Source organism: Gorilla gorilla, chromosome 5, assembly GCF_029281585.2.
Source record: "Gorilla gorilla gorilla isolate KB3781 chromosome 5, NHGRI_mGorGor1-v2.1_pri, whole genome shotgun sequence".
Lineage (NCBI taxonomy): Eukaryota > Metazoa > Chordata > Mammalia > Primates > Hominidae > Gorilla > Gorilla gorilla.
Window position 1 is genome coordinate 64,612,746 of NC_073229.2, and position 25,858 is coordinate 64,638,603.

The window sequence follows — 25,858 nt, forward strand, 5'->3', positions numbered from 1 at the left end:
TATGGCTGTTTTTGCGCTACAATGGCAGAGTTGAGTAGTTAAAAACAAACAAACAAAACTATAACACCAACCTTACAGGATGGTTATAAAAACCAATTATGTAGTTATGTTTTATAAAGTCAAAGTACTGGACAAATGTAAGGAGATGTTATTGTCTAGCTTCTTTTGCTTCTTTTGGAGGATGCATTATTACGTAAAGGTCAAAATAGGTGATGGACTTGAAAGCATTTTGTATCCTGTAAAATTCTTTACCTATGTTAGTTACTCCTAGAGTAATCTAATCCTCTGGGGCAGGGTGTTTTCTAAAGATGATCCCACTAGCCTTTAGAGATAAAATGTTTGATTCTGTTCAATAAGTATGTACAAAAGACCTACTAAGTACAAAGCCAAATATTATAGGTATCTTTTTCTTGATCTAAAGGAGTTTATGGTTGGTATTTACATGGCAGAAAATGATTATAGATTTTTTTTTATCTTGACTCTGTGAGGTAGGTAGGGCTGTGTCTATATATTAGCAAGTACTAAGATCTGATGACAGTAAGATTTGCATTTGAGAAAAGGTCAAGATAACAAGCTTGTGATTCTGTCATATCTGAACAATGAGGTTTTAGTGGCTTAAGACATTAGCTATTTGGAATGACTATCTTTCATTTTTAACCAGATGATAAAAATATAATTTGCAGCCACAACTCACACTCTTTTGGACCACTGTACTTTTGAGAAGGCAAACATCTGTGGAATGATTCAGGGCACCAGAGATGACACTGACTGGGTCCATCAGGACAGTGCTCAGGCTGGAGAAGTGGATCACACCTTGTTGGGACAATGCACAGGTCAGTGAAAGTGGAAAGCAAACACACTGATGTGGTTCAACAGGTTCAATTAGGTTATGCCAGTCACCATGTTTTGCCTCAGTCAGAATGTTAGTTATCAAACTTGAAAATCTGAACAAGGACAAAAAACATTTCTCATATCTTTATTACTAACTCAATAAAAAGCATCCAGTCTCTGGGCACACAAAAGAAAAATGCATTTAAGCAAAACTGATATTAGTATATGATTGGTAAGATAAAACCTCATAAATAAAGGCAATGTCTCTAGAACCACACCCTCCTACAGAAATATAATGTGAGTCACATATGTAATGTAGAATTTTCTAATGTCCACATGAATCTGGCTCTGTGGCACAATGGATAACACATGGGACTTTTAATACCTACATGAAAAAGTAAAAGAAAACCGTGAAATTAATTTTAATAATGTATTTTTTAACTCAATATATCCAAATAGTAGCATTTCAACATGTAATCAAAATAAAAGTTATTATGAGATGCTTCACATTTTTCAGGCTAAGTATTTTAAACTTGACACATATTTTACTCCTACAGTACATCTCAGTTTGCACTGGCCACAATTCAAGCACTCAATAGCCACATAGGTTTGGTAGCCACTGTATTGGATAGCATAGCTTCAGATACTTCCTATATATGGTGTAGTGAAAAAGACAGACCTGGTTTGAAATATAGCTTCACCACTTACTAATTGTAATTGACCACAGGAAGTTGTTGTCATGTGTGTGCTTTTTCTAAAAGTCTTGGCTTTTGCAAGCCTCTGTAAACATCAAGATATTGATGTCTACTTCACAGTGACAATGGAAGAAGATAATGCATACAAAGCCCCCACCTGCAGACCAGCAGCTTCACTCCCCATTTTTCCATCTTCCCTTTCTCTCCAGAGGTTCCATTTATTTTGTTTTTCTATTTTAGCCTTCTAGTATTCTGTGCCTGCCATTGAAATCATCTTAACCATATTTGGAAACAGGTGAGGTTACAGATTATTATAGCTTTTCAAAGACTAGACTATTGAGAAGTCACTTAGTCCATAACTGTCTGAGAGTTGGTGAGATTCCCTTCCCAGAAGGAACACAGCCTGTCACCCAGATACCAGGCCACCACAGGGAATGTCAGAGGTGATAAGCCACTGACACTTTTCCTCAATCTTTGGAAGAGGGTAAAAGCTTCTGTCACAGATCAGATTATCAAACATATCATCCCAAGTGTCCAAAGGTTGATCCAAGCCTGAAGTGCTCTCTAAATTTCTGTTGTAGCCTCTAATCCAACCTATTCTGTGGGCTTGCTGTTAGGCTAATGTACAATTGCCAGCTAAACACAAAGGTGATCTTTATTGTGAGAGGAATCTGCTGAAAAAATGTTCTAGTAAGAGAAAAGGACCACATCCCAGAAGAAAGATCTGGAAAAGCTGTATCAGGTTAACTTGAGCAGCTATTATGCTTCTTTCACAAGAGGTATTTAATGGAACATGTCCCTCTGCTAGAGAGCTCTTGCATAGTTACAGGTGGATGCGTAGACACGAAGAGCTTGAAGGATCCATTGGGAGGATCCCTCCCATTCAAAACCCACGGAAATAAACACCTAGGGAGAGCTGGGGATAATTCAGGCCTCCTGAGTTCTGGGCTTGAATTATTTGACTCTCAATTCATGCTTCATAATACACCTGGGCAAGAATTCCTGAGTAAGAATTACCTAGAAACCTTTTTAGCCTTGTGCGCTGTTTTTTTTTTTTTTCTAACCCAGGCATTCAATATATAATTATAATTCAGAGGTCTCAGGCAAGTTCAAATATTGAGAAGAAGATACAAGGGAATATAATTTGCCCTGATTTAATATTAAAGTCGTTTGATATTTTAAGCTTGGTGGGAAGCTTATTTAAACCATCATTGCTTGCCGCTGATATGAAAGGCAAGTGCCTCAGTGTGAGGCAGGATGAAGCTGGGAGCATCACGGAGCAACGCTGGAGTACCCAGCACTATACTGTACACTCACTTTATTTTTATCTTGTGAAATGTTTTGATTGAAGCATTTTGATATGGAGTTGAGTGTTGGAACACAGTATAAAGAACCTCTTCATATGCAAGAATTTTTCATTGTGCTTGACTTTGACAAGTGTGTGGTTTACCAAACGGTACATTTGTTTGGCTGCTTGATTGTTTTTAGGGGAAAGAGTTTTGAGATATCTGAGTCAGGTAAACCCTATCTCTGGCACTAATGTAGACACTTTTCACCCGCTTCAGTGTCCTTCCAATGCCTTCCTTTACATTCAGGGGAAATTTCCATTTAGTCTCTAATGTGTCCTGAATAGCCCTTCTTATAATATAGTAAAGATTACTTTTTTGCCACTGATAATACACCCAGTTATTAGGCTAGCAACAGGGGAAATTGAACCCTTATCATTGTCAATGTTTAAAACCAAATCCTAAATCCTTGAATTCCAGTGTCTTATACAACAACCAGACCAACCCAACTCTTTTCCTTGGAATGAATCTCTAATTTAAAGAATGAAGTCAATGAGAAAAATAGAATTCATCTCACAGACACCAAATTCCATCAAACATTGCTTGAAGCCTGTGTTTCTTTAAGTCAGAGGTATATATTTCACAATCTTGGAACAAAGGCAATCAAACACAGCAGTGGAGAGCAAGCTTTAGCCAGTGACTAAGTCCATTGAGACAGAGAATATTTACTGACAAATGTCCTTCTTTTTATTTTCCTCCGAAGAGTTCTACTTTTTGTTGCCTGGACAATGGCTGTGGTTCACTATTTCACTTTGTTTGGGTGGACAGAACCCTGGGTTGTGGGAAGCCAGACGTGTGATGTTTGGCTGCTCTTTCCATAGGTGCCGGCTACTTCATGCAGTTCAGCACCAGCTCGGGGTCCGCGGAAGAGGCAGCCCTACTGGAGTCTCGGATTCTTTACCCAAAGAGGAAGCAGCAGTGCCTGCAATTTTTCTATAAAATGACAGGAAGTCCTTCAGACAGACTCGTTGTCTGGGTCAGGAGGGATGACAGCACAGGCAATGTTCGCAAGTTGGTGAAGGTGCAGACTTTTCAAGGTACTTAGAGGCATTCACATGAGGAATGGATTGGGTTAAAATCTGGGATCCTGCTTCTTCTCCTCCTTCCCTCTTTCCTCCTACTCCACCTTCTTCTCTCTCTCCTCCTCCTTTTCCTCCACCCACTTCCTTCTCTTCTCAGAGCCTATCATAATATATGGCATGTTTTAATTACTCTATGAATGTTTTAACCACTGAGAAATTAGAAGCAGTATCTTGGGCTTAGGTAGGGATGAAATATACTTTTGTAAGAAGCCAATCAGAATATACAAATCCAGTTTTCACTGGAAATTTAGAGAAAGCAAAGGCCAAGACTGAGAAAATGGATGGTTCAGGAGTAGAGATAAGAAGGTAAAAGACTTGTGGGAATTGATGCTGCGGGAGAGAGAGTAGTTAAATAGTTGACCAGCTCACGCCTGGAATCCCAGCACTTTGGGAGGCCGAGGCGGCCTTGTGGATCACAAGGTCAGGAGATTGAGATCATCCTGGCCAGCATGGTGAAACCCAGTCTCTACTAAAAATGCAAAAATTAGCTGGGCATGGTGGCGCGCGCGCATGTAGTCCCAGCTACTTGAGAGGTTGAGGCAGGAGAATTGCTGGAACCCGGGAGGCGGAGGTTGCAGTGAGCCAAGATTGCACCACTGCACTCCAGGCTGGTGACAGAGCAAGACTCCATCTAAAAAAAAAAAAAAAAAAAAAAAAAAAAAATTGACCAAAGTGTTTTGCATCTGTTTCAGAAAAACAAATGATACCATTATTTAATATGCCGAAGTAACTTGAAGCCTACTTGTGAAGTTGGTGGCAAATAAGTCATTGGTATATGTTAACTTCCTATAATCACTAACATGTTCCTAAGTGTCACTTTGTATATTTATATAAGAAGGTCAGCATGTAAATGATTATAGATAGAGAAATTTTTGTTGAAAAGTAAGAAAGCTTGTCTCCCTTTTCCTAGTTATGAATGAACCACCACCATAACAAAAGAAAGCAAATACTTTGTTTATAACCCTGGATCTTGATTTATGGCCAGATTATCCTAGCATCCAACTGCCTACCTTAGCATTTAATTTATCAATTGAAATGAGTCCAGGGAAAGGAATTATTTTTTATATATCTGCTGCTCTTGAAGAAGAAACCTTCCTTAGAGGTCACTTGTAAGAACAGGTGCCCAAATCGACTATATCCAAGCCACTCTGTGGGCTGCCTGGGAACTCTACAAATCACAGTTTTGAGGGGTTCACTTTTCTGGTTGAAATTTATTATAGTTTATATGATAAAAGGATGACAGCTAGATACTCTTTAAGAGTTGAGGATGTGTTATGTTACCAAGGATTGTAAATATTTAATGAGAAAATGAGAGTTTCAATAATATTGATGGGACCTATTATCACTCACTTTCATCTAAAGCTAAAAGTGTTACTTCTAAGCATAAAATCGATCAAGCAAACATCCTATGCTTAATTTAGTTTCTTACACTGCTGTGCTTTGTATTTCATTGAATTCAGAGTATGCCTGTGTACGTTCCCTGGAAACACTGTATGAAAGGTTTTTTTAAGTAGTCTGTTCTGATACTGGTTTGTCAATGAAACTTTTCAGAAAGGTTAGTTGAATATCACTTAGTGTTGTTTATGTGATATTCAACTTAAGACAGTCGCAACCAATTTGAATAGCTTTTAAGTTTTGCAAAATGTATATTTTGACCAAAACACTTACACACAAAATGTCTCCATATGCATATCTGTATATAATATATGTTACATACATAATGCTTGTATACAAACTTACATGAAAAATGTTGGCATACAACTATGTGTATGTACACACACATGCACACACACACGTTTTTACTGAGGCCAGGACTTCCTTATAGAAGACAATTCTGAACTAACAGGGATTAAATTTGTCTCAAACAATCTTTGTAGCATTATTGCCTGACTGATTTAGGGCAGCCCTGTGGAAGCATGTAAATGAAACCATCTTAATAATTTCATAGATGAATCTCTGCCTATATGGTATAGCCTCTTGGGTCTCCTTCCCAGTGTCAGATTCCCCCATCTCAACCTCATTTTGACATCCTATATTAAGAAAAAACAAAGCAGGTACTAATCAGCAAGAACAGAATCCTATTCTCTTGACAGAATTCCCATGATCTATAACCTGCTGGATAAATAGTTCAAATCCTATATCTCTGTTCCTATTCCTAGACTTTCTGGCACCTATTACCCTTCAAGTCCATGTGTCTTCCACTAGGCTGCCATGCTCTCCCCAGGAGAGGGCAGCTGCCTAGATTTGTATGTTACAGAGGTGGTCGTGTGCCTTCTCTACCTCTCTCCTGTGTTCCCATGTAACCTAACCACACAGGCCATAATCAGCTCCACCCTAAGAAACAGAACATTGTTAGACCTGTCCCTTGAAGTTGTCCTTAGAGAGAATGGCCTGAAAACAAAGGGAGATTAAAGGTCTTTTCCTTTTCAGGGAAAGTATAGTTCTATAAGTAGATTTCTGGTTAAAAGACACAGAAGAAGGAAAAAAGACACTCATCTGTAGGAACTCAGTTTAGCCAACATGACTTCCACTTGGAAGCATTTTTCCTCTCCTCTTCAAGCCCAACTCTAGGGAATACCCTGTGCAAAAATATCAGTGTAGGCACATCTCTTTGCGGAATTGAGTTGCTTTGCTTTTGCAGTTTCCTCTCTCCAGTACCCCCAAGCTCCTGTCTGGCTTCTTATACTGTTCAACCCAGGATCCTATGTTCTAGAACGGCCTTCTCACCATCTTTCCTCAGCTCTTAATTCGAAAGTCCCACTTCTAGTTCATGCTCAGAGAAAAAGCAAGTAGACCTAATCTTTATTAGAACGTGAGTTTCTAGACAATAGTACTCTATTTGGCTTACTTCGCTCCCCTACGTGGTGGACTTTCACATAATATAAGGAAGAGAAAAAAGTCTAGATGTTGGAGAGGGAGTCAGTTTCAGGTAGGGAAGATCCAGTCAGTCCTACAGGTTATTATCTGCTCTTCAGCATTCCTTATAGCTCTCTGGCAAAAAGTGACAGGTCGGACCATATGGAGTTACTATTTTTTTTACTTTTGGCTTAGAAAATGGCTATTTTATACGATTCAGCCTAACACTTGGGTTTTCTTTGCTAACATTAGGGGTTACAGTTGAACCAGCCAACTCAGGAGGAAATCCAGAACCTGGATTCTTATAGTGGAAAACAAATTCACGGTTAAGATATGAATGTGAATTTTAAAATAAATCATAGTATTTTAAAAAACCATTTTTCCTTATTAGATATGTAACTTTGGAAAAGTTACTTAACCAGTTTATAACAGTACCTATTTTATAGGGCTGTTGTGAGGATTTAATGAGATAATTTATGGAAAGCACATGGCACTGTGCCAAACTCATAATAAGTACTCATTAAGTGTTGGTCACAGTTCTCACCAGCCTTGTTCTCTGTCCTCAGGAGATGATGACCACAATTGGAAAATTGCCCATGTGGTGCTCAAAGAGGAACAGAAGTTTCGCTACCTTTTCCAGGGCACAAAAGGCAACCCTCAGAACTCAACTGGGGGAATTTACCTAGACGACATCACTCTGACAGAAACCCCCTGCCCCACAGGGGTCTGGACAGTCCGGAATTTCTCCCAAGTCCTTGAGAACACCAGCAAAGGGGACAAGCTTCAGAGCCCTCGATTCTACAATTCGGAGGGATATGGTTTTGGGTTAACTTTATACCCAAATGGCAGAGAAAGCTCTGGCTACTTGAGACTTGCTTTTCACGTGTGCAGTGGGGAGAACGATGCTATCCTGGAGTGGCCAGTAGAAAACAGACAGGTGATAATTACCATCCTTGACCAGGAGCCCGATGTCCGGAACAGGATGTCCTCAAGTATGGTGTTCACTACCTCGAAGTCGCACACATCTCCAGGTGGGTGGTGTCAGCGTAAATAAGAACTGCCCCTTGAACCAGAGAGGCCCACAGATGTGATTCTGTGGTGCAAGAAAGAGTAACGTTCTCCTCACATTGTCTGCTTGGGAATACCAATAACATAGTCTTGTTGGAGTTTCAAGTCAAGATTTTCAATGCCATCACATCCTCCTTCCCTTTCCTAAATTCACTCATCAAACATCTATTGAGGGCTTACCATGTGCCAAAGTCGGTGCTAGGTACTTAGAATACAAGTGAATCAGGTGATCCCTGCCTCACTGAGCTCGTTGTGATTGAGGAAATAGATACTGCTAATCATTTATCAAATACTTGGAACTTGCTGGGCTCTGTGCAGAGCTAATGTACTTACTCCTAAAATAGTACTCAATGTTACTATGTTCATGAAGTAAACTTACATCAGTAAAGAAATGGGCAAACTATTTTTTTTTTTTTTTTTGAGATGGAGTCTCCCTCTGTCGCCCAGGCTGGAATGTAATGGCGCATTCTCGGCTCACTGCAACCTCCACCTCCCAGGTTCAAACAATTCTTCTGTCTCAGACTCCCGAGTAGAGATGGGGTTTCACCGTGTTGCCCAGGCTGGTCTTGAACTCCTGAGCTCAGGCAATCCACCCACTTTGGCCTCCCAAAGTGCTAGGATTACAGGCGTGAGCCACCGCACCTGGCACTATTTTTTTTTTTTTTTCAAAAGAGAAGACTTAAGCCTTAGAAGAAAGAAGCAGTAGCTGTCCCTCTCTTTTCATTAAGAAAGTCACTCAGTAGCAGACAACTGATCACTCAGAGCTGTGATTCTCTGCCTCTCCCATCTTTCAATTCTGAATTGCAATTCTCCTGGAAATAGTAAATAGCCTAATTTTTTTCCAACACTTTTTTCATTTTTATATTTATTTATTTATTTATTTCTGATTCACAAAGCCCTGTATCCTCATTAAAGACAAACTGGAAAGTGAAGTCTAAAGAGGTAATGTGATTTTATGTTACCTACAACTTTGCAGCGATAAATGACACTGTCATCTGGGACAGGCCATCCAGGGTGGGAACCTATCATACAGACTGTAATTGTTTTAGAAGCATCGACTTGGGCTGGAGTGGTTTCATTTCCCACCAAATGCTGAAAAGGAGGAGTTTCCTGAAAAATGATGACCTCATCATATTTGTGGACTTTGAAGGTACTTTTGTTGGTCTTCCTGAGAAAATAATCCTATGCTCTTGGCACTCTACTGATTTTATCCTGATTTTAAAGCACACATGGAGGGTGGGGATGAGGTTAAAACAATGTGTTGTAGGAGAACCACATTTTATTCAATTGGTCAAGGACTCACATCTTTATTTTAATTGTCCTTGAAAGAAACTGAAATTTTAGTGTCATCTTTTTGATAATTTTATCAGAGGTAACCGTTCACTGATTTCAATTTAGTTTCCATCAGTCTATCCATGCTAACTTTATGCTTCATTTTGCAAATTCAATAAATAAAAATGTGACTGGATTACTTTAAAATAAAAGTAGCTAATACTGTGGAAATCAGCTGGATTCAAAGCCACTTTTCCATCACTAGGGATGATGGGAGATAGAAGCAGGCTGGGGAACTTTCACCAGAAGTGGGAGTTAATTGTAGTCAGTTACTAATCCTGGATCTTCCTCATGACTCTCTATTTCCTGAAGATATCACCCACCTCAGCCAGACTGAAGTTCCCACTAAAGGCAAAAGACTGAGCCCCCAAGGCCTCATTCTCCAAGGCCAGGAGCAGCAGGTCTCCGAAGAAGGTTTGGGAAAGGCCATGTTAGAGGAAGCCCTACCTGTCAGCCTGAGCCAGGGGCAGCCCAGCCGACAGAAGCGGTCGGTGGAGAACACAGGCCCCCTGGAGGACCATAACTGGCCACAGTACTTCAGAGACCCATGTGACCCAAACCCTTGCCAAAATGACGGCATCTGTGTGAACGTGAAGGGGATGGCGAGCTGCAGGTAGGCTCTGTGGCTGGGGAGACAGGCAGGCCAGCAGACCTGGGCTGCGTGCATGCTTACTCCTGGTAAAGGCTGCTGTTTGCAGAGTAGGGCGAAGACTACCTCAGATGGTCAACTGAATGTGGTTTTGTTTGACTCTACAAAGGTGTGCCCTGGATTCATGGGCTTATGCTGCCAGGACAGAGGCTTCCCAGGTCACCTTGTCTCTTGACTTTCACCCCTTTTCCTCCTCTGGGGTATTGTCAACAGCATCTTGGATGTTGTTAGAATTTCTAACTCTAACAACACCCAAGGTGGCTTCTAGCCTAGGGACTTTCTACTCCATGAGGGTGGGTCTCAAGACCAAGCTTAAATCTTTGCTGACTACAGATGTTATTAGTTCCTAATTATTATTAGTTCCATAGTCTGTCATTTACACTGTACTATTATTACAGTTATATTTTCACTAATAGTAGTAAGAACACCTGATATTTCTGACCCCTTGTTATGCATCATGTAGTCTCCTGAGCATCTTACACGCATGATCTAAATTCATTCTCACTGCCACGTGTGACATAAGGGCTCTCCTTATCCCCGTTTAGTGTGTCAAGAAGTTGAAGCTTAGAAAGATTAAGTAGTTTATCTAAAATGTACCCAGATGGAAAATGCTGAAGCTGGGACTTGCATCTACGTCTGTCTGGCAGCACAGTTTGCTATATTTAATAGTTCTTTTTATAATGTTTGCTTGCATAAAACCCTAAAAACTGTTTCACAAAAGGAGGTATGTGATGACAGAAGCAACAGTTCCATTTGAACAGTAGCAGATGTAGGAGCTATTCTGCCTGCCTCAAAAATTTACATTTCTTCTGAGTTCTTTTTAGTCTCCTTTTTTTTTCTTTTTGTAGCTTTTATTTTGAAATAATTTTAGACTTACAGATACAATGTGAAAAAACTACAGAGGCTTTCTCTATACCATTCACCCAGCTTTCCCTAATGTTAGCATATTACACAAACCATAGTACAATTAGCATAGCCAAGAAATGAGCATTGGTACAATGCTAGTAAATAAATTACAGGCCTTATTCAGCTCTTCCCAGTTTTCCCACTAATGTTCTTTTTCTATTTCAGGATCCAATTCTGGATCTCACATTACATTTAGCTTTTATGTCTCCTGTCTCCTAATCCCCTCCAATTTGGGACAATTCCTCAGCTCTTTCTTGTCTTTCATTACCTTGACACTTCGAAGATTACTGGTCAGGGATTTTTTTTTTTTTTTTGGTTCATCTTGTTCTCACATGATTAGATTGAAGTTTTGCATTTGTGGCAAGATTAGTAAAGATGTGCTATGCCTTCTCGCTGCAGCGTGTGAACAGGTACATGATGCCTATACATGTCATTACTGGTGATGTCAACCTTCATTATCTGGACAACAGCATGTCCACCAGGCCTCTCCACTGAAGAGTTACCATTTCTCCCTCTGTAATTCATACGTATATTGGGAGAGATATTCCAAGACCATGGAGACATTCTGCTTTTCCTCAAATCCTCACACACTAATTTCAGCATCTGTTGACACATCCTGCTGCAATACTCACCACTGAGATCTTCTAATGTTGATTTCCTATGTCCTTCACATTCATTAATTATAATCTTCTGTAAAGAAGAATGGCACCTTCACCCCGTTAATTTGTTTATGTGATTGTTTATTCACATCACGAAGGAATCATAAACATTTATTGTATTCAGTGGGCTCTGTTGCAATAATTTCATGATTTATTTTGTTGCTTCTATTGTCCCAGCTTTGGCCTTTGGGAGCTCTTCCAGGTTGGCTCCTGTGCTCTTTCAACATCAGATTTTATGAACACAATGTTACTTTCTGGCACCATAACATGCTCTAGGCTCATCTTTAATTTTTCCTGCCCCACCCATAGAATCAATCACTCTTCCAAGAAGCCCTCTGGTTCCTATTATTGGGGAAGGCCCATCTGCTTCTGGGCTCCAAAGCCATAGGTCTGCATATCTTTGCCTGACAGGCCCTTAGATGCCAGATTCCATTATGTGTCCCCAACAGGCTTCATCCTTCCCAGGCTAAGGGAGGCCAGGGTTGCCACTTGTATGTCAGCCTCCACTCAGCCAAACTATTCCTCTCCTAGAAACCTGCAGCTGAGAGTTGGCAGAATAAGTTTTTCTAAGGTAACACTAGGGGATATCACTAAGTTGTGTTTGGAGGGGACTGGGTCAGAAAAAAATGAAATAAACTTGCTATTACTCACTGATTTCTAAGAAGTCAATTCTCAGGATAGAGATGAGGCCTTGGAAGGTAAAATCATTCAGGATTAGTAAAAGAAAATGCTGACTTCTTCTTTTTTTTTTTTTTTTTTTTTGAGACAGTTTTTGCTCTTGTCACCCAGGCTGGAGTGCAATGGCACGATTTCAGCTCACTGCAACTTCCAGCCCCCGGGTTCAAGCAATTCTACTGCCTCAGCCTCCCGAGTAGCTGGGATTACAGGTGCCCACCACCATGTCTGGCTATTTTTTTTTTTTTTTTGGTATTTTTAGTAGAGATGAGACCATCTTGGCCAGGCTGATCTCAAACTCCTGACCTCAGGTGATCCACCCGGCCTCCCAAAGTGCTGGTATTACAGGCGTATGCCACCGTGCCCAACCAGAAAATGCTGACTTCTAATTGTTTCACTCTGCTCTGTAGAATTCTGCTGAGTAGACCTTCTAGTAGGAATGTTTGAAACAAAGGCTGGAATTGTTACAAAGTTATGGATGAGACACTACCAGTTATATGCCTTGGTTATGAGATTAGTTGATCTTTATACCAGATAACATTAAGAAACAAAACTAAGGGCTGGCCATTATGTGCTTACTCTGTGTTAAATACCTTGATAAGTACAGTGTCCTCATTATCTCATGTGAACTTCAGGGCAACCTCGTGAGATAGTGACAGTACACTAACCTGACAGTAACATTTTATTTGATATTATTTAGAAGTTTTTAAGCTACCACTGATGCTCTAAGTCGGTCTATATCTGGGGAATTTCCTTTGTAGCTTATATTCTCAGCCAGTGTCAGGCAATGTATTCCTTTAAGTGTCTCAGGCCTTCCTCCTGAATCCTTGGTGGCTGAGAGTCCTGGATCTGGAGACATACCTCTTGAGATTAGATTTCAAGTGTGAAACACTTACTAACAATGTGACCTTGAGCAAATTATTTAACCTTCCTGTAAGATGAAGATGATGAGAATGGCCAAGTAATAGCCTCCACCTCAAAGGGTTGTTGCAGGGTTAAATTAGTTGGTCCATATACAGCTCTTGAAATGGGACCAGGCACTACATGGACCTGCTCAGTGAGCATTTGCCATTTTTATTGCTGTGGAGATGAGTGTTGCTAGGAGGCACCTGAGGCCTGGGTAGTTCCCACACTCCCTTCATGTCCTTTTCCCTCAGGTGCATCTCTGGACATGCTTTCTTCTACACGGGGGAGCGCTGTCAGGCCGTGCAGGTGCACGGCAGTGTCCTGGGCATGGTGATCGGAGGCACGGCTGGCGTGATCTTCTTGACCTTCTCCATCATCGCCATCCTTTCCCAAAGGCCAAGGAAGTGACCTGCCTGCTGGCATTGGCCAGACCACAGCAGCACCTCCTCCATGCAGGCCTTAACCTTCCCATGGTCAATGCAGTTTGGGGCAGCTTTTTTATCAGCCTTGCTTTGGATAGGACCTCCAAGGACTAAGGCCTCCAGCCCCATGTGTGACCCTTGTCATCTCTCTGCCCCACATAATTCTGTTACTTTGCTATGTGCTCCTAATGTATCTAGTGTGTCCTGTGACAACACTCATCACACTTCATTGTAAATCACTTGTTTTATTGACTGTCTTTCCTATAGACTGTAAGCTCCATGAGGGCAGGCACATGTTGTTCTCATTGACCATGCTGGCCCCAGTGCCTAGATGCATGGCTGGCACATTGTTGGCACTCAACAATGGTTGAATGAATAAAACAATAAATGAATGAATAACTAAGATATAGAAACTCTCATTTATATTGCAGATCGAATATATATGATGACATTCTTATGTTGAATATGTTAGAATCAAATACTCATTTTTCATTAGATACAGTAGTGTCATCACTCTTTTAAGATCTTGTTAAAGATTTCAAATAAAGGTACTTCTGGGCAGCCAGGCTTCACAGCATTTGCTTTCCTCTGAGATTCTAAGAGAAGGCCTTTAATAAATTTAATAAATATTGAGTTAGCACCTTCTTTGTATCTGGTATTGTATATAAGTGTGGGTGTGCATGTGTGTGTTGAAGGGTGGGGGTGTTCAAAAGCTCTTTCCCAGATCTTTTAAGTTTAATAGCATATTTTATAGCTATTTATGTACAACATTATCATATTAACAAACTGAAGGTATCAGAGAACTTTAAAGAAGTATTTTTAGATATGCTTTCTTTCCATAGTTCCTAAGGAGATAAACTCTAGCTGGGGCAAGGAAGTTCCAAGATAGAGCAAGTGAAAAAAAAAAAAAAGCTGAAGTTTCTGTACCCAATCAGCAATAAGTCAGCTCAGGAAGTTTAATAAACGAAAAGATTTTAAGGATTCTGAGTGGTCCTTTAAGTCATAAGGTTTCCTAAGTAGAGACTTTATGACAATTTTGTAGAGTTAAAATGCACTGGAAACAAAATGAGAGATTAACAAGAGTTTCTTTAATGCAAAGTTATGGGAACAATTTGTAGCAAGTGAAAACAGCACCCCTGAGGGCAATAACTCTCAAACTTCAGGTGCATCTGTATCCCAGGGGGGACTGATTAAAACAGATTACAAGGCCCTACACCCAGAGTTTCTGGGTCAGTAGATCTAGGGTGGGATCTAAGAATGTGCATTCTTAAATGTGTCAGAATCTAGCAAGATATAAGAATGTGCCAGAATCTGGTAGGTTTCCAGGCCATGCTGCTACTGCTACTGACTCCCCCACAACCTCCACCTCACAGACACCTTGAGAACCACTGCTCTAGTGGATAGAAAACAGGTCTGGAAGCCAAGCATCCTGGCTGCAGGCTTGGATTGCCCATCCAGCTAGCTGGGTAAATTTTATCATTTAAGCTCTTGATCTTAGTTTACTAACTTGTCAAATGGAAATAATAGCTGATTATCTCCTTCCACATGACTTTACCACTTACAGAGTAGCAGAGTAATACAATGGGATAATGAATATGAACCTATCTTAGAGTTTAATATGTATGAAAATATTACTATTCAATGTTCAGACTAGATAGGAAGCTATCCTGTCACCAGCCCAGTTGTATTATCTCCAAAGACCAGATTGGAAATGGATTTCAGCTTTGTTTCTCGCTGTGCTTCACAGTCCTGCAAACCCTCCACTAACCTCAGAGTTAGGCCTAAAGAAAGCCATGCCCTTAACACTCTGCTCAATATCTGACCTCAGAAGTGAACTCTAGGCTTTGTTGCTGCTGCTGCTGTTATTGTCCTTTTGTTTTATTAAAAGGAGCATGCTGTGGTCTGTCACACATGGAAAGGCCCCAAGCCCAAACCAATGACAACATTTCTTAAATACATGAGTTTCTCTCTGGAGGAAGCAGAAGCTAAAATTTCAAAGATAACCTAGTATTTTCATCTAGTACTCCAAATTAAAACTGCTAGGTCAAAATAATGATAAGGAGGTACCAGAATGAGGGTAAAGCATTTTGATATTTATTTCTCTCTAGATTCTCAACCAGCACCATGCCTACTATCTATGTTTATCACTTTTGATGATTAATGGAAACCTCTGTTGATTGATTAATGGTCTGGCTCACTGTAAATCTGACATGTTATTCAGCTTTTCTTTGAGCCCAAACCCTCAATAATTCCAGGAGGACTAGCAGATACTTTATTCTTTTAAGATGTTGGGATAGTGATGGCAGAGGGCATGTAGGATGGGGAGTAGGTAGAAATTAAGCATTTCATATTCTCTAGGCAGTGTGGAATTCGGGATTTAGATGAGCAACATGAAAAATGTGGGAAATCCTCCCTGAATCTGAGTGTCTGACTTCTTTAATATTACATAGTGGGAATAAGTCATAGTGGCTTGAAAATTTGAGAATGTCTCATGCTTCCCCCACCATATCCTCGATACATCCCCATCTGTATCCTTTCCTTCTGTGAACTGACCTGAGCCAATCTGGCCATTCACAAATGTCAGGTTCTTTCAGTAATATCTGGAGCCTCTGATAATTAGAAGTGGATGGGAACTCTAACCCCCTCTCTGATGATGTTAAAATGAATCAAGATTTAAACTAAATTCTGCTACACATTCATATTTGTTAACCATTGTTGCGGGAAGTCAGGGACCTCGAACGGAGGGACCAGCTGGAGCTGCAGCAGAAGAACATAAATTGTGAATATTTCATGGACGTTTATCAGTTCCCAAAATTAATACTTTTATAATTTCTTATGCCCATCTTTACTGCAATCTCTGAACATAAATTGTGAAGATTTCATGGATGTTTATCACTTCCCTAATAATACTTTTGTAATTTCTTATGTCTGTCTTTACTTTAATTTCTTAATCCCATTATCTTCGTAAGCTGAGAATGTACGTCACCTCTGGACCACTATTGTACAAATAGATTGTAAAACATGTGTGTTTGAACAATAAGAAAAACAGTGCACCTTGAAAAAGAACAGAATAACAGCGATTTTCAGGGAACAAAGGAAGATAACCATAAGGTCTGACTGCCTGTGGGGTCGGGCAGAATAGAGCCATATTTTTCTTCTTGCAGAGAGCGTATACACAGACATGCAAATAGGAGAGATATCGCTGAATTCTTTTCCCAGCGAGGAATACCTTGGGGGAAGGAATGCATTCCTGGGGGGAGGTCTATAAACGGCTGCTCTGGGAGTGTCTGTCTTATGCGGTTGAGATAAGGACTGAAATATGCCCTGGTCTCCTGCAGTACCCTCAGGCTTACTAGGATTGGGAAATTCCAGCCTGATAAATTTTGGTCAGACTGGTTCTCTGCTCTCAAACCCTGTTTTCTGTTAAGATGTTTATCAAGACAATACGTGCACAGTGGGACATAGACCCTCATCAGTAATTCTAATTTTGCCTTTGCATTGTGATCTTTATTGCGCTTTGAAGCATGTGATCTTTGTGACCTACTCCTTGTTCGTATACCCCCTCCCCTTTTAAAATCCCTAATAAAAACTTGCTGGTTTTGCAGCTTAGGGGACATAACGGACCTACCAATATGTGATGTTACCCCCAGAGGCCCAGCTGTAAAATTCCTCTTTGTACTCTTTCTCTTTATTTCTCAGACCAGCCAACACTTAGGGAAAATAGAACCTACGTTGAAATATTGGGGTCTAGTTCCCCTGATAAACCATCAAGCCCACAAATAGCCATCCAACCTGTTTTGTAGGTGTAGGGAAGTCTCTGCTCTGTCCTTTTAAGTGCTCCACCACCAAGCCTCTTGGATTAAAGGTTCATTCTAGACACATACAGTCAAATAATCTGAAGGCCAAGATTTGTCAACTCTACCTTAGGGTTTCTGAACCTCAGCCCTGGTAATATTTTGAGCTGGGTATTCTTTTCTGTGAGGGCTGTTCTCTGCATTGTGATATGTTTAGTGGCGTCCCTGGCCTCTACTTACTGGATGCTCATAGCACACTTCTCCAGTAGTGACAATCCCAAATCTCTAGGACATTGACAAATGTCCCCCTGAGGGGCAAAACCATTACTTATTGGGAATCACTGCTCTAGTTGGATCAGCCAATGAAACCTTGTATTAAGTGAGGGAAAACTAGGACCAAATAGAGTTCTAGTCTAAGGTTCTACCCCAAAAGTTAGTTCACTGGGCCTGCCAGAGTATTGTACCTATAGCTGTCTTGATAATTGTATTTAACCAATGCAAAAATTATTTTAAGCATCCTTTATACTAATAACAAACCCTCTGGTGTAGCTTGCTATAGAAATATTTAAAGTTTTGCAACAGATATTTTTCCAGTAGAGACTTTTGATAGGATCTTTCAAATACTAACTAACTGCTGTTGGAGTGTGTGTTCCTTTTTCAGAATACTTTGCATACTATTTAACCTCCCCCAGGGTGTGGATTATAGTCCCCCTGCAGGCTGTATACAGTGTATTTCCTATATGGAGGCATTCACAAGCAAATTACAGATGGATCTCACACCTTCCCTTCTTGAGCTCTGCCTTTCTCATGAATTATATCATCTGTTTTATGGCTTGATTAAATTTTAGAGATTCTGAAGTCCACCTCTTGTATTTGGGTAAACTGAGGCAATTCTGGAGAGGCTAAGTGCCTTAGGCAGGTCACAGAGCCACTTAATAGCAGAATCTATTATTCTTGTTTGACTACAGAAAACCTTAATAAGATTAGAGGTTTGGAAGGTGCTATAAAATATAGGCTAATATATATGGAACACTATGTAAAGTTCTTTTTTACTTGGTTTTCTTTATTAGGGATATCAGTTTTATGGATAATTAGTCACCTACTCAAATTTCTATATGTTTATAAATATGGTTAAAACATCTTTCTTATGTCAGTTTTAATATAAATATGTTTTTCAAAAGTCTCTAAGCAAAGAAAAGTTTGAAAAGATTTATAGTTATCCTGTAGCTGTGAGTGTCATTTAGCAAACTCTTGATAACTCTAATGAATGGGGGATGGGAGATAATGGAGTCAGGTGCCAGTGACCTCTAATGAGTACTGATGTGAAAAAATATGATAGGAAAGGTTTGATATGGGTAGGGCAGCCCAACATATGTGTGTGTTTGTGTGTATGTGTGTAAGAGTTGCAGCTAACAGTGATATCAGAGTAAAGACAAGACCCATCTCTCTTTGCCTTCCACAGTTTTACCAAGAACTAGTTCTGGAATCCCAGAATGGATTGAGACATGGGCCTCATCTGGGTCACAGCATCCCTTAGGGCCTAGACAAATTTAGGACAAATTGACCCATGTGTGGCTCACCAGCTCAATGAAAATCATTAAAAACATTTAAAGATCCTATCTGGTCAAGAGAATAAAAGGAGAATAGAAAAATGGGGTCATAAGAAAGGCATGAGAAGAGAGCAGGAGGCAGAGGAGATGTTCAGATATCAGCCCCCAACAAAAATGGTCACCAACATACATTCTTCTTTTCTCAGTAATAGAATCCCCAAACTCCAACTGGTCAAATGGCTACTCAGAGTCTAGTTTACATTCTCCTGCTTCCTTTGCAGGTAGATGGGTGATATGGTTTGTCTCTGTATCCCCACCCAAATCTCATCTTGAATTGTAATCCTCATGTGTGGAGGAATGGAACTGGTGAGAGGTTATTGGATCATGGGGGTGGTTTCCCCCATGCTGTTCTTGTGATAGTAAGTGAGTTCTCATGAGAGCTGATGTTTTTAAAGTGTGGCAAACCTCCTTGCTCTCTCACCTTCAAGTCTTGTTACCATGTAAGACGTGCCTTTCTTCCCCTTTGCCTTCCACTGTGATTGTAAGTTTCCTGAGGCTTCCCCAGCCTTGCATAACTGCTAGTCAATTAAACCTCTTTCCTTTATAAATTACCCAGTCTCAGGTAGTTCTTTATAGCAGTGTGAAAACAGACTGATACAGTGAGGTAGTGTGATCAAATTCAGGCCAATGGAATGGAAGCAGGAATGTTGCATGTGATCTTCTGGGAACCTTTCCTAAAGGAGTCTTGGTGCACACCTGCAGTCCCTTCCTCTATCCTAATGACTGATAACGGGACGTAATGGCCAGAGTGAGAGCTGCCAAATGGGGCCATGTGGTGGCCTTGGGAAAAGCAGATTAAAAAATAGAAAATATCTGGATTTCTGAGAATTGCACTGAGCCAGGCTGCCACATCAGTCTTGGGCTGCTTATCTGTGTTAGAGAAATAAACTTCTGCTTTAAGTCACCGTTATTTTGAATGTCTGGTACTCACAGAAAACATGATCCTAATGGATATAATTATTTCTACGGGGCCAGCATATGGCTTAGACTAAGCCAATCATGATACCCTGTACTGCCACATATACATGAACATTTGGAGAAGAAAAGGGTTGGTCTTCTTTTTAAATCTCAATCTATGGGTCTGTGGATCTCATAAATTTCTCTCCTTTGAAGATCTACCTTGGAATGAAATAAATACACTAAGAGAGGCAACAACATAAAAGGAAGAGCCAGAACTCTGAGAACACTGTTTGGGCACTTGAATCTAGCTGTACCTGAAGTTGTACCAATCTAGTATCTTTCCCATTATATGGTAAGTGCCCACTTTTGCTTAAACTAGTTTGAATGTGGTTCTGTTACTTGTAACTGAGAAAGCCTTAATTAACACCACTGTTATAGTGCATAATTGGCTTATCTGTAAAGAAAAGAAATAATGAAATTAGTTTAAAAATTAAATAAAATTATGTAATATGTACGATTACCAAAACTGATTTGAAATGCAGACATGGGGAAGTTAACCAGGCTCACACACTTGTTATGTGAATTATTCACCCATTCTAGCTTCATAATGAGCATGATTTAAACTCAAACCTTGATAAAGTTATGATTTAGGACGTCACATACCTTTGACGTTACTCTCAAAAGCTCTTAACCATGAATTAAATGTGACAATGTAAAAGGCATATGTAGTTTGATTCTGAATAGAGCTGGTGTCTAAATCTGAGTTCTACCAAGATCTATCAAGAATTCTGAGTGTTGGATATTATTTAGACACATAGGAAGAAAATATGACTTCTCAGAAATGAAGTGTGATTCTGAGGCTGTGTTTAAATATATCAAGTGGAGAATTGAAACATTTGCCCTAATTTGGCTAAGTCGTGATGTGTGATGTATATATGTGTTTATGATACATATCTACTATAATTTTTATGCACACACAGTATGATGCAAAATAATAAAGGCTAACTTTATTCTGTAATAATTGCATGCCAGATACGATTTTGTAGGCTTTATAAGAATTTTATAACAACCCATGGAGCCTGTACCATTATTATCTCCTTTCACATAGTGTAAATTGAGGCAGAAAGAGTTATTTTACCAAAAGTCAAACTAAGAAATGGTGGACCTACAATTGAAAAGCACACAGTTTGGCTCTAGAACCAATGCTCTTAACCACCATACCACATTTGCCAAACTGGCTGTCAATCAATGCTGAAGAACAGCCCAATACACCTGTCCATGCAAAATGAAGCAAAGAATGCAAAGCATTCAAGTAGCAAATCAGCTGCTGTTTCAGTCTGCATATCATAAGGAAAATCATGACTTAGCTAAATGTATTAGGACAAATGTCCCAATTCTCCACTTGATATGTTTAAACATAGCCTCAGAATCACTCTTCATTTCTGGGAAGCCATATTTTCTTCCTACATGTCTAAATGCCATCCAACACTCTGAGAATTCTTGATAGATCCGAGACGAAAATAAAAACAACAACACTGGTGATTGACACCTTACAAGAAGCTCACTTGAATGAAGACTCAAGCTGGGGGGTTGAGATAACTAAGTTGAGATCTACTTTCAATAAAGCAGCACAACAGGAATTCTTTTATGTTTCATCAGAGACTTAAAAAGGAAGCAGGCACACTCTGAAGTTTGCCCAGAACATTGGTCATTATGTCCTGGGCTGCCCCAAGGTAGAATTATAAAGTGAGATGAAGCTGGGAGAAGCCTTAACTCCTCCACCCTCTCTGTCACTGTTGTTCTCCCCTCTCATTTTGTGCATTTGAAACTTTTCCTGCTATGGAAGCCTACTTTTAAGCAAGTAACTGGCATCAGGTTGCATAGAGAAGCAATACAAGGTGGTGGATACATGCCCATGTTCTAGGTCAGACACTGCACTTAGATCCTGGTTCTACTGGTCCTCAGCTGTGTGACTGTGGACAAGTTATTTACCTCTCTGTGCTTAGTTTTTTCCTCTAAAAATGCAAAGAAAAAGAATATTTAGTTACTTTTGGTTTGCTGTAGAGTTTAAATGAAATTATACACATAAAAATCTTAGAACAGGACCAGGTACACAGCAAGGGCTCAAAAACTGTTGGTTAACATAGTTATATAGTTACCAGCCATTTTCATTCGAGGGTAAATTTTAAGTTACTGTGTTTCACCCAGAAGTATATTTGCATACCTTTTCTCTCCTTGAGATTAACCTGAGATTAACCTTCTTAACCTTATCTGTCCTTGAGATTTCTGTTTTTGTAAAAGGAATGTCCAACATGAGGGAGAAGGTGTGAGAGCTATTCCGAGGGGATAGGAGCAACAGGCCAAGGTGCGTGACATCCCCCCAAACTGGGAAGCTGTCTGCCTCATTACTTAAGGCCATTTCAGCTTGTCCCTCTACTCCAAGGACCAACCCTGCTGGCAGTTGGCCCTGTTGACTTCTCCTGGGTCTTCTCGGATCACATGTTAGCAATGTGTGCTCAGAGGCTAGGGTAGGAACTTGTCATCCAGCCTCAGCTGCTGGCTGGTCTGTCAGATTGCCCTGGGATAGCTGCAGATTCATCATGGATTGAAAATGAAAATCCAGGCCAGCAGTGGCTTTGAATGGATGAATTAGGAAAGGGAATAGGGCCACCTATGTTAATCCTTTTGCAGCTGCCTTGATAGAAAAAGTATTAGGTTCCCTTGAAACACGGAAGGCACCCATTTTTCTTCCTCAAACGACCTTCCAGCAACCTATCTGGAATGGGTGAACCAGATCATTTCTGGGGCTTTCAGCTTTGTTGTTAGTGCCATAAATGAGATTCAGTCAGTGAGGGGGACAGAGAAAGGAAGGAGCTATCCCAGCGAGTATGCCTCAGAAATGTATGCCTGCCTGCGGATGTGCAATGCACACTTGTAAACCGAACAGTCTCCGAGACAGGTCTCAATCAACTTAGAAGTTTATTTTGCCAAGGTTAAGAACACGACTGGAAGAAAGGAACACAGAATCACAGAGACAGTCTGTGGTCTGTTTTTCTGCAAAGATATTTTGAGGGCTTCAGTATTTAAAGGGGAAAAATGGAGGCGAAAGAGGGAGGGTATGGTCACAATGCATAATCCATGCATTGCAGGAGAAAAGGAGCAGGTAGGGGAATAGTCAGTGATGTATTCATCTCAGTAAATCGGCACTTTATATAAAAGGTGAACCTAGCGTAGCTATCTGTGAAGATATCTGGCCTTTCATCTGTTAGCTATTCGCTTAGCAACAGACGGAAAAGGCTGTTTCTTGCATGACTCAGCTTCCATCTTAATTTTTTCCTTTTTGCATAGTGAATTGGGGGCCTGAAATTTCCTTTGCCTTTCACACACTGAAACTACGTGACTGGGATTTCCCTCCCTCCACAGTCCTACGTTGCTTTCTGACTACCCTTTCCCCTGCAAGGATCATAATATAAAAGTGTTAGGAGGCGGGAGTGAAAGAGATTTTTTTCATTCCTGGTTTCTGTTATCCACTATGCCTTGACCTTCGCTCTGTCCATATGATCAAATTACTTCCTGAACCTAGACCGTTGGGCGCGTCATCCGCGGGACTGACTCTGCCTCCCACCGGCTTCCTGAGGCCGGACCGCAGCGGGGACGCCACCTCTCAGGCCCAGCAGGGGGCGCGCGAGCCTCAGGAGACGCCAGCGGTGGTTGCGGAGCTGCGGTGCTGGAGGCCAGCTGTCACTCCAACCCAGCTGGAGATTCCTGTCGGGAATGCTTGGCATAAGACAACTGTGAGGGAGCCCCTGGGGCATGGGAAAACCCTCACAGTTCCAGAAAAAAACAGAAAACGCGTGCACAGTTTTTCTCGGTTAATCAAAGTCAAATTCCTCTTCCCACAACTGCTGGGGTGCCGGCTGGCTGGCAGGATGGAAGACCCAGGATGGTACCAATCAAAATCCGAAAAAGGCAGGGCCCAAAGTCATTCCTGGGTTTTGCTGTCTAATGTCATCGGAAGTGGGCCGTGACAGCAATCTGCCCACCACTTGCCCAGTCAGGTCCTCTTGCCTTTCATGCTGAGAATAAAGCCATTTCCCCCCCCGCCCCAGGCTTCTGGGTTTGTTGTGTTTGGGCTTCAATAGTCACCGGCATCCTTCACTTGGCTCTGCATGAGAGAATAAAAACCCTGCAGTGGGAACAGGCTCATGTATCTCCTAACCATGCCCCATGTGTGCAGAGGGACCTGTCATGGACACTGGTGGCCTTTCAACTTCATTTCAAAGTTTACAGGTAAAAGGGGAAAATGGGTGTGCCTAAAATCACTTAAGAATAGACAGGACGGCTGTGTCTGAATCGTAGGACACCACTACCAAGGCCCCCACGCCCACCCCTAACACATAGAGATGATATTTGGAGATAAGAACTGGTCTGGCACAGAGCGGGCTTCGGGAGTTGGCCCATCTTCCCTCTTTTCTTCTGTCCACTCCACATTCACTAACAGGGGGAAACTTGGTTTCCGTCTAGAATGTGCTAGAGGATAAATAGAGCCCTCACATCCTTTATATTCATCTATAGGACATGAGGGCTCTATTTTCAGCTGTCAATGAAAATTTCGAGCCATCCTCACACAAATGTTGGAACAGGCATCTGTTTATTTGCTAGACATTTGGTTCTGAAAACTTTACTTCAAGGACCCTTGTTTAAACCTTCTATAACGTGCTGGATCTTTGCACAAGGCTTGGGAGTGCGGATGAGGTGAGGGAAGCCATCAGCCCTGACAGCCAGTTGAGTTCAGCGGCGAGCTGCCGGCCTCCCCCATGCCTGGAAGATAGAAAGGATAGTTCGCTGTTTGGAGAATGGAGGGGCATTCTGGGTGACATGCAGAAGCCTGAGCAGCAGCAGCACCACATTTCAAGAAGGCAGACAATTACTACAAAGACAGCTCACGGGATCTCATTAGATATTTCCTTGTTATGGAATGGAAAGGAAGCACAGCTGCGTGCTGGCATACATGATGTGATTTTAAATCCCAAGTCATAATTTTAGAAACCAACAGAACCTAATATTAAAGCTAAACTACCGTCCTCTTGAAATGATGAGACACTATTCCCGTTGCCCTTTTAAAAACACAATCAAAAGGTATGTTCCCTGTAAGTTCCACCTTCATTTTGAACACTTGAAGAATCAGACTTTTACTGGCCTGGGTCACTGGGTTTTCTCTTTGGGATGAGGAGGCCTTATTTGACTTCACCATCACATGGCACAAAATAAATGCATTCCGCCTACCTGGCATTTCTAGGACCACCTATTTCTTTTTGTCTTCAAATGATTGTGACTTCCTGCTCCATTCACCTCAATAACTCACCCACACCTCCTTTCTATATTTACTAATTGCTGTAATCTTTCTCATCTCCATGTAACTTTTTTTTTTTTCCTGAAACATTCCAACATGGGTCTCTTTGAAATTCTCTGTACAAACCACAAAAGGCCGTGACTTCCCACAGTCTTTCTTAATTTCTGGCCTTAGCAACCTACATCCTGAAAACCCCACAGACATTTATTTAACCATTTCCCCATGCAAACAATAAGAAATGGGGGAGGAGGATGGCAGACATCTGGCTTACTCAGGAGATGATGTGTTAGTCTGGACCTAGAATATTCCCAGAGAATATTCCTGTAATCTGTATTAACTGCTCATTTGGAATGTTCTAACCTCACAGACTCTGACGCATTAGGACAAAGCCCTTTGCAAGGAACGGACTTAATGGAAAGCTCCTAATGCAAGAAAGTTTAGGCCCAGGGAATGGTCTTTATACACTGAGAGATGTTAGGAACACAGGGAAGCACTGGACACCTTACGAACAAAGTAGATCACACAACTTAATGTGCCTTCATTCTCAGAAATCTGCTACTAATAGCCTTGTAATCATTGCTGATTGAGAGATGGCAACCTCAGGGCCGAGTGAGGCTCCTGCATTCATAAAATTCTCAGCTTCATAACTGCTCTTCTACAATTTTGAATTCTACTGTTGATTTTAGGATTTTCTTGGGAAAGGGTAGTGGCTGGGCTAATGTGTATTGCAGTGGGCAGAAAACCAACAAGTGTTTCTCCAATTATTTGCTTTCA

General features: G+C 40.9%; 1 protein-coding gene across 2 annotated transcripts in view; it reads left to right on the plus strand.

The window, feature by feature from the left end:
* Positions 1-14,067, plus strand: part of MEP1A (meprin A subunit alpha) — a 46,200-nt gene extending 32,133 nt beyond the window's left edge. The window contains exons 9-14 of one of the 2 annotated variants that reach the window (XM_063707267.1): positions 684-833; positions 3,694-3,909; positions 7,377-7,841; positions 8,855-9,028; positions 9,523-9,823; positions 13,257-14,067. In XM_063707267.1, coding sequence (XP_063563337.1) covers positions 684-833; positions 3,694-3,909; positions 7,377-7,841; positions 8,855-9,028; positions 9,523-9,823; positions 13,257-13,413 — 1,463 coding nt within the window. In that variant the 3' untranslated portion in view covers positions 13,414-14,067. The remainder of the gene's footprint in view (positions 1-683; positions 834-3,693; positions 3,910-7,376; positions 7,842-8,854; positions 9,029-9,522; positions 9,824-13,256) is intronic. The other variant, XM_019028905.3, reaches the window with a different exon arrangement.
* Positions 14,068-25,858: the final 11,791 nt, after the last annotated feature.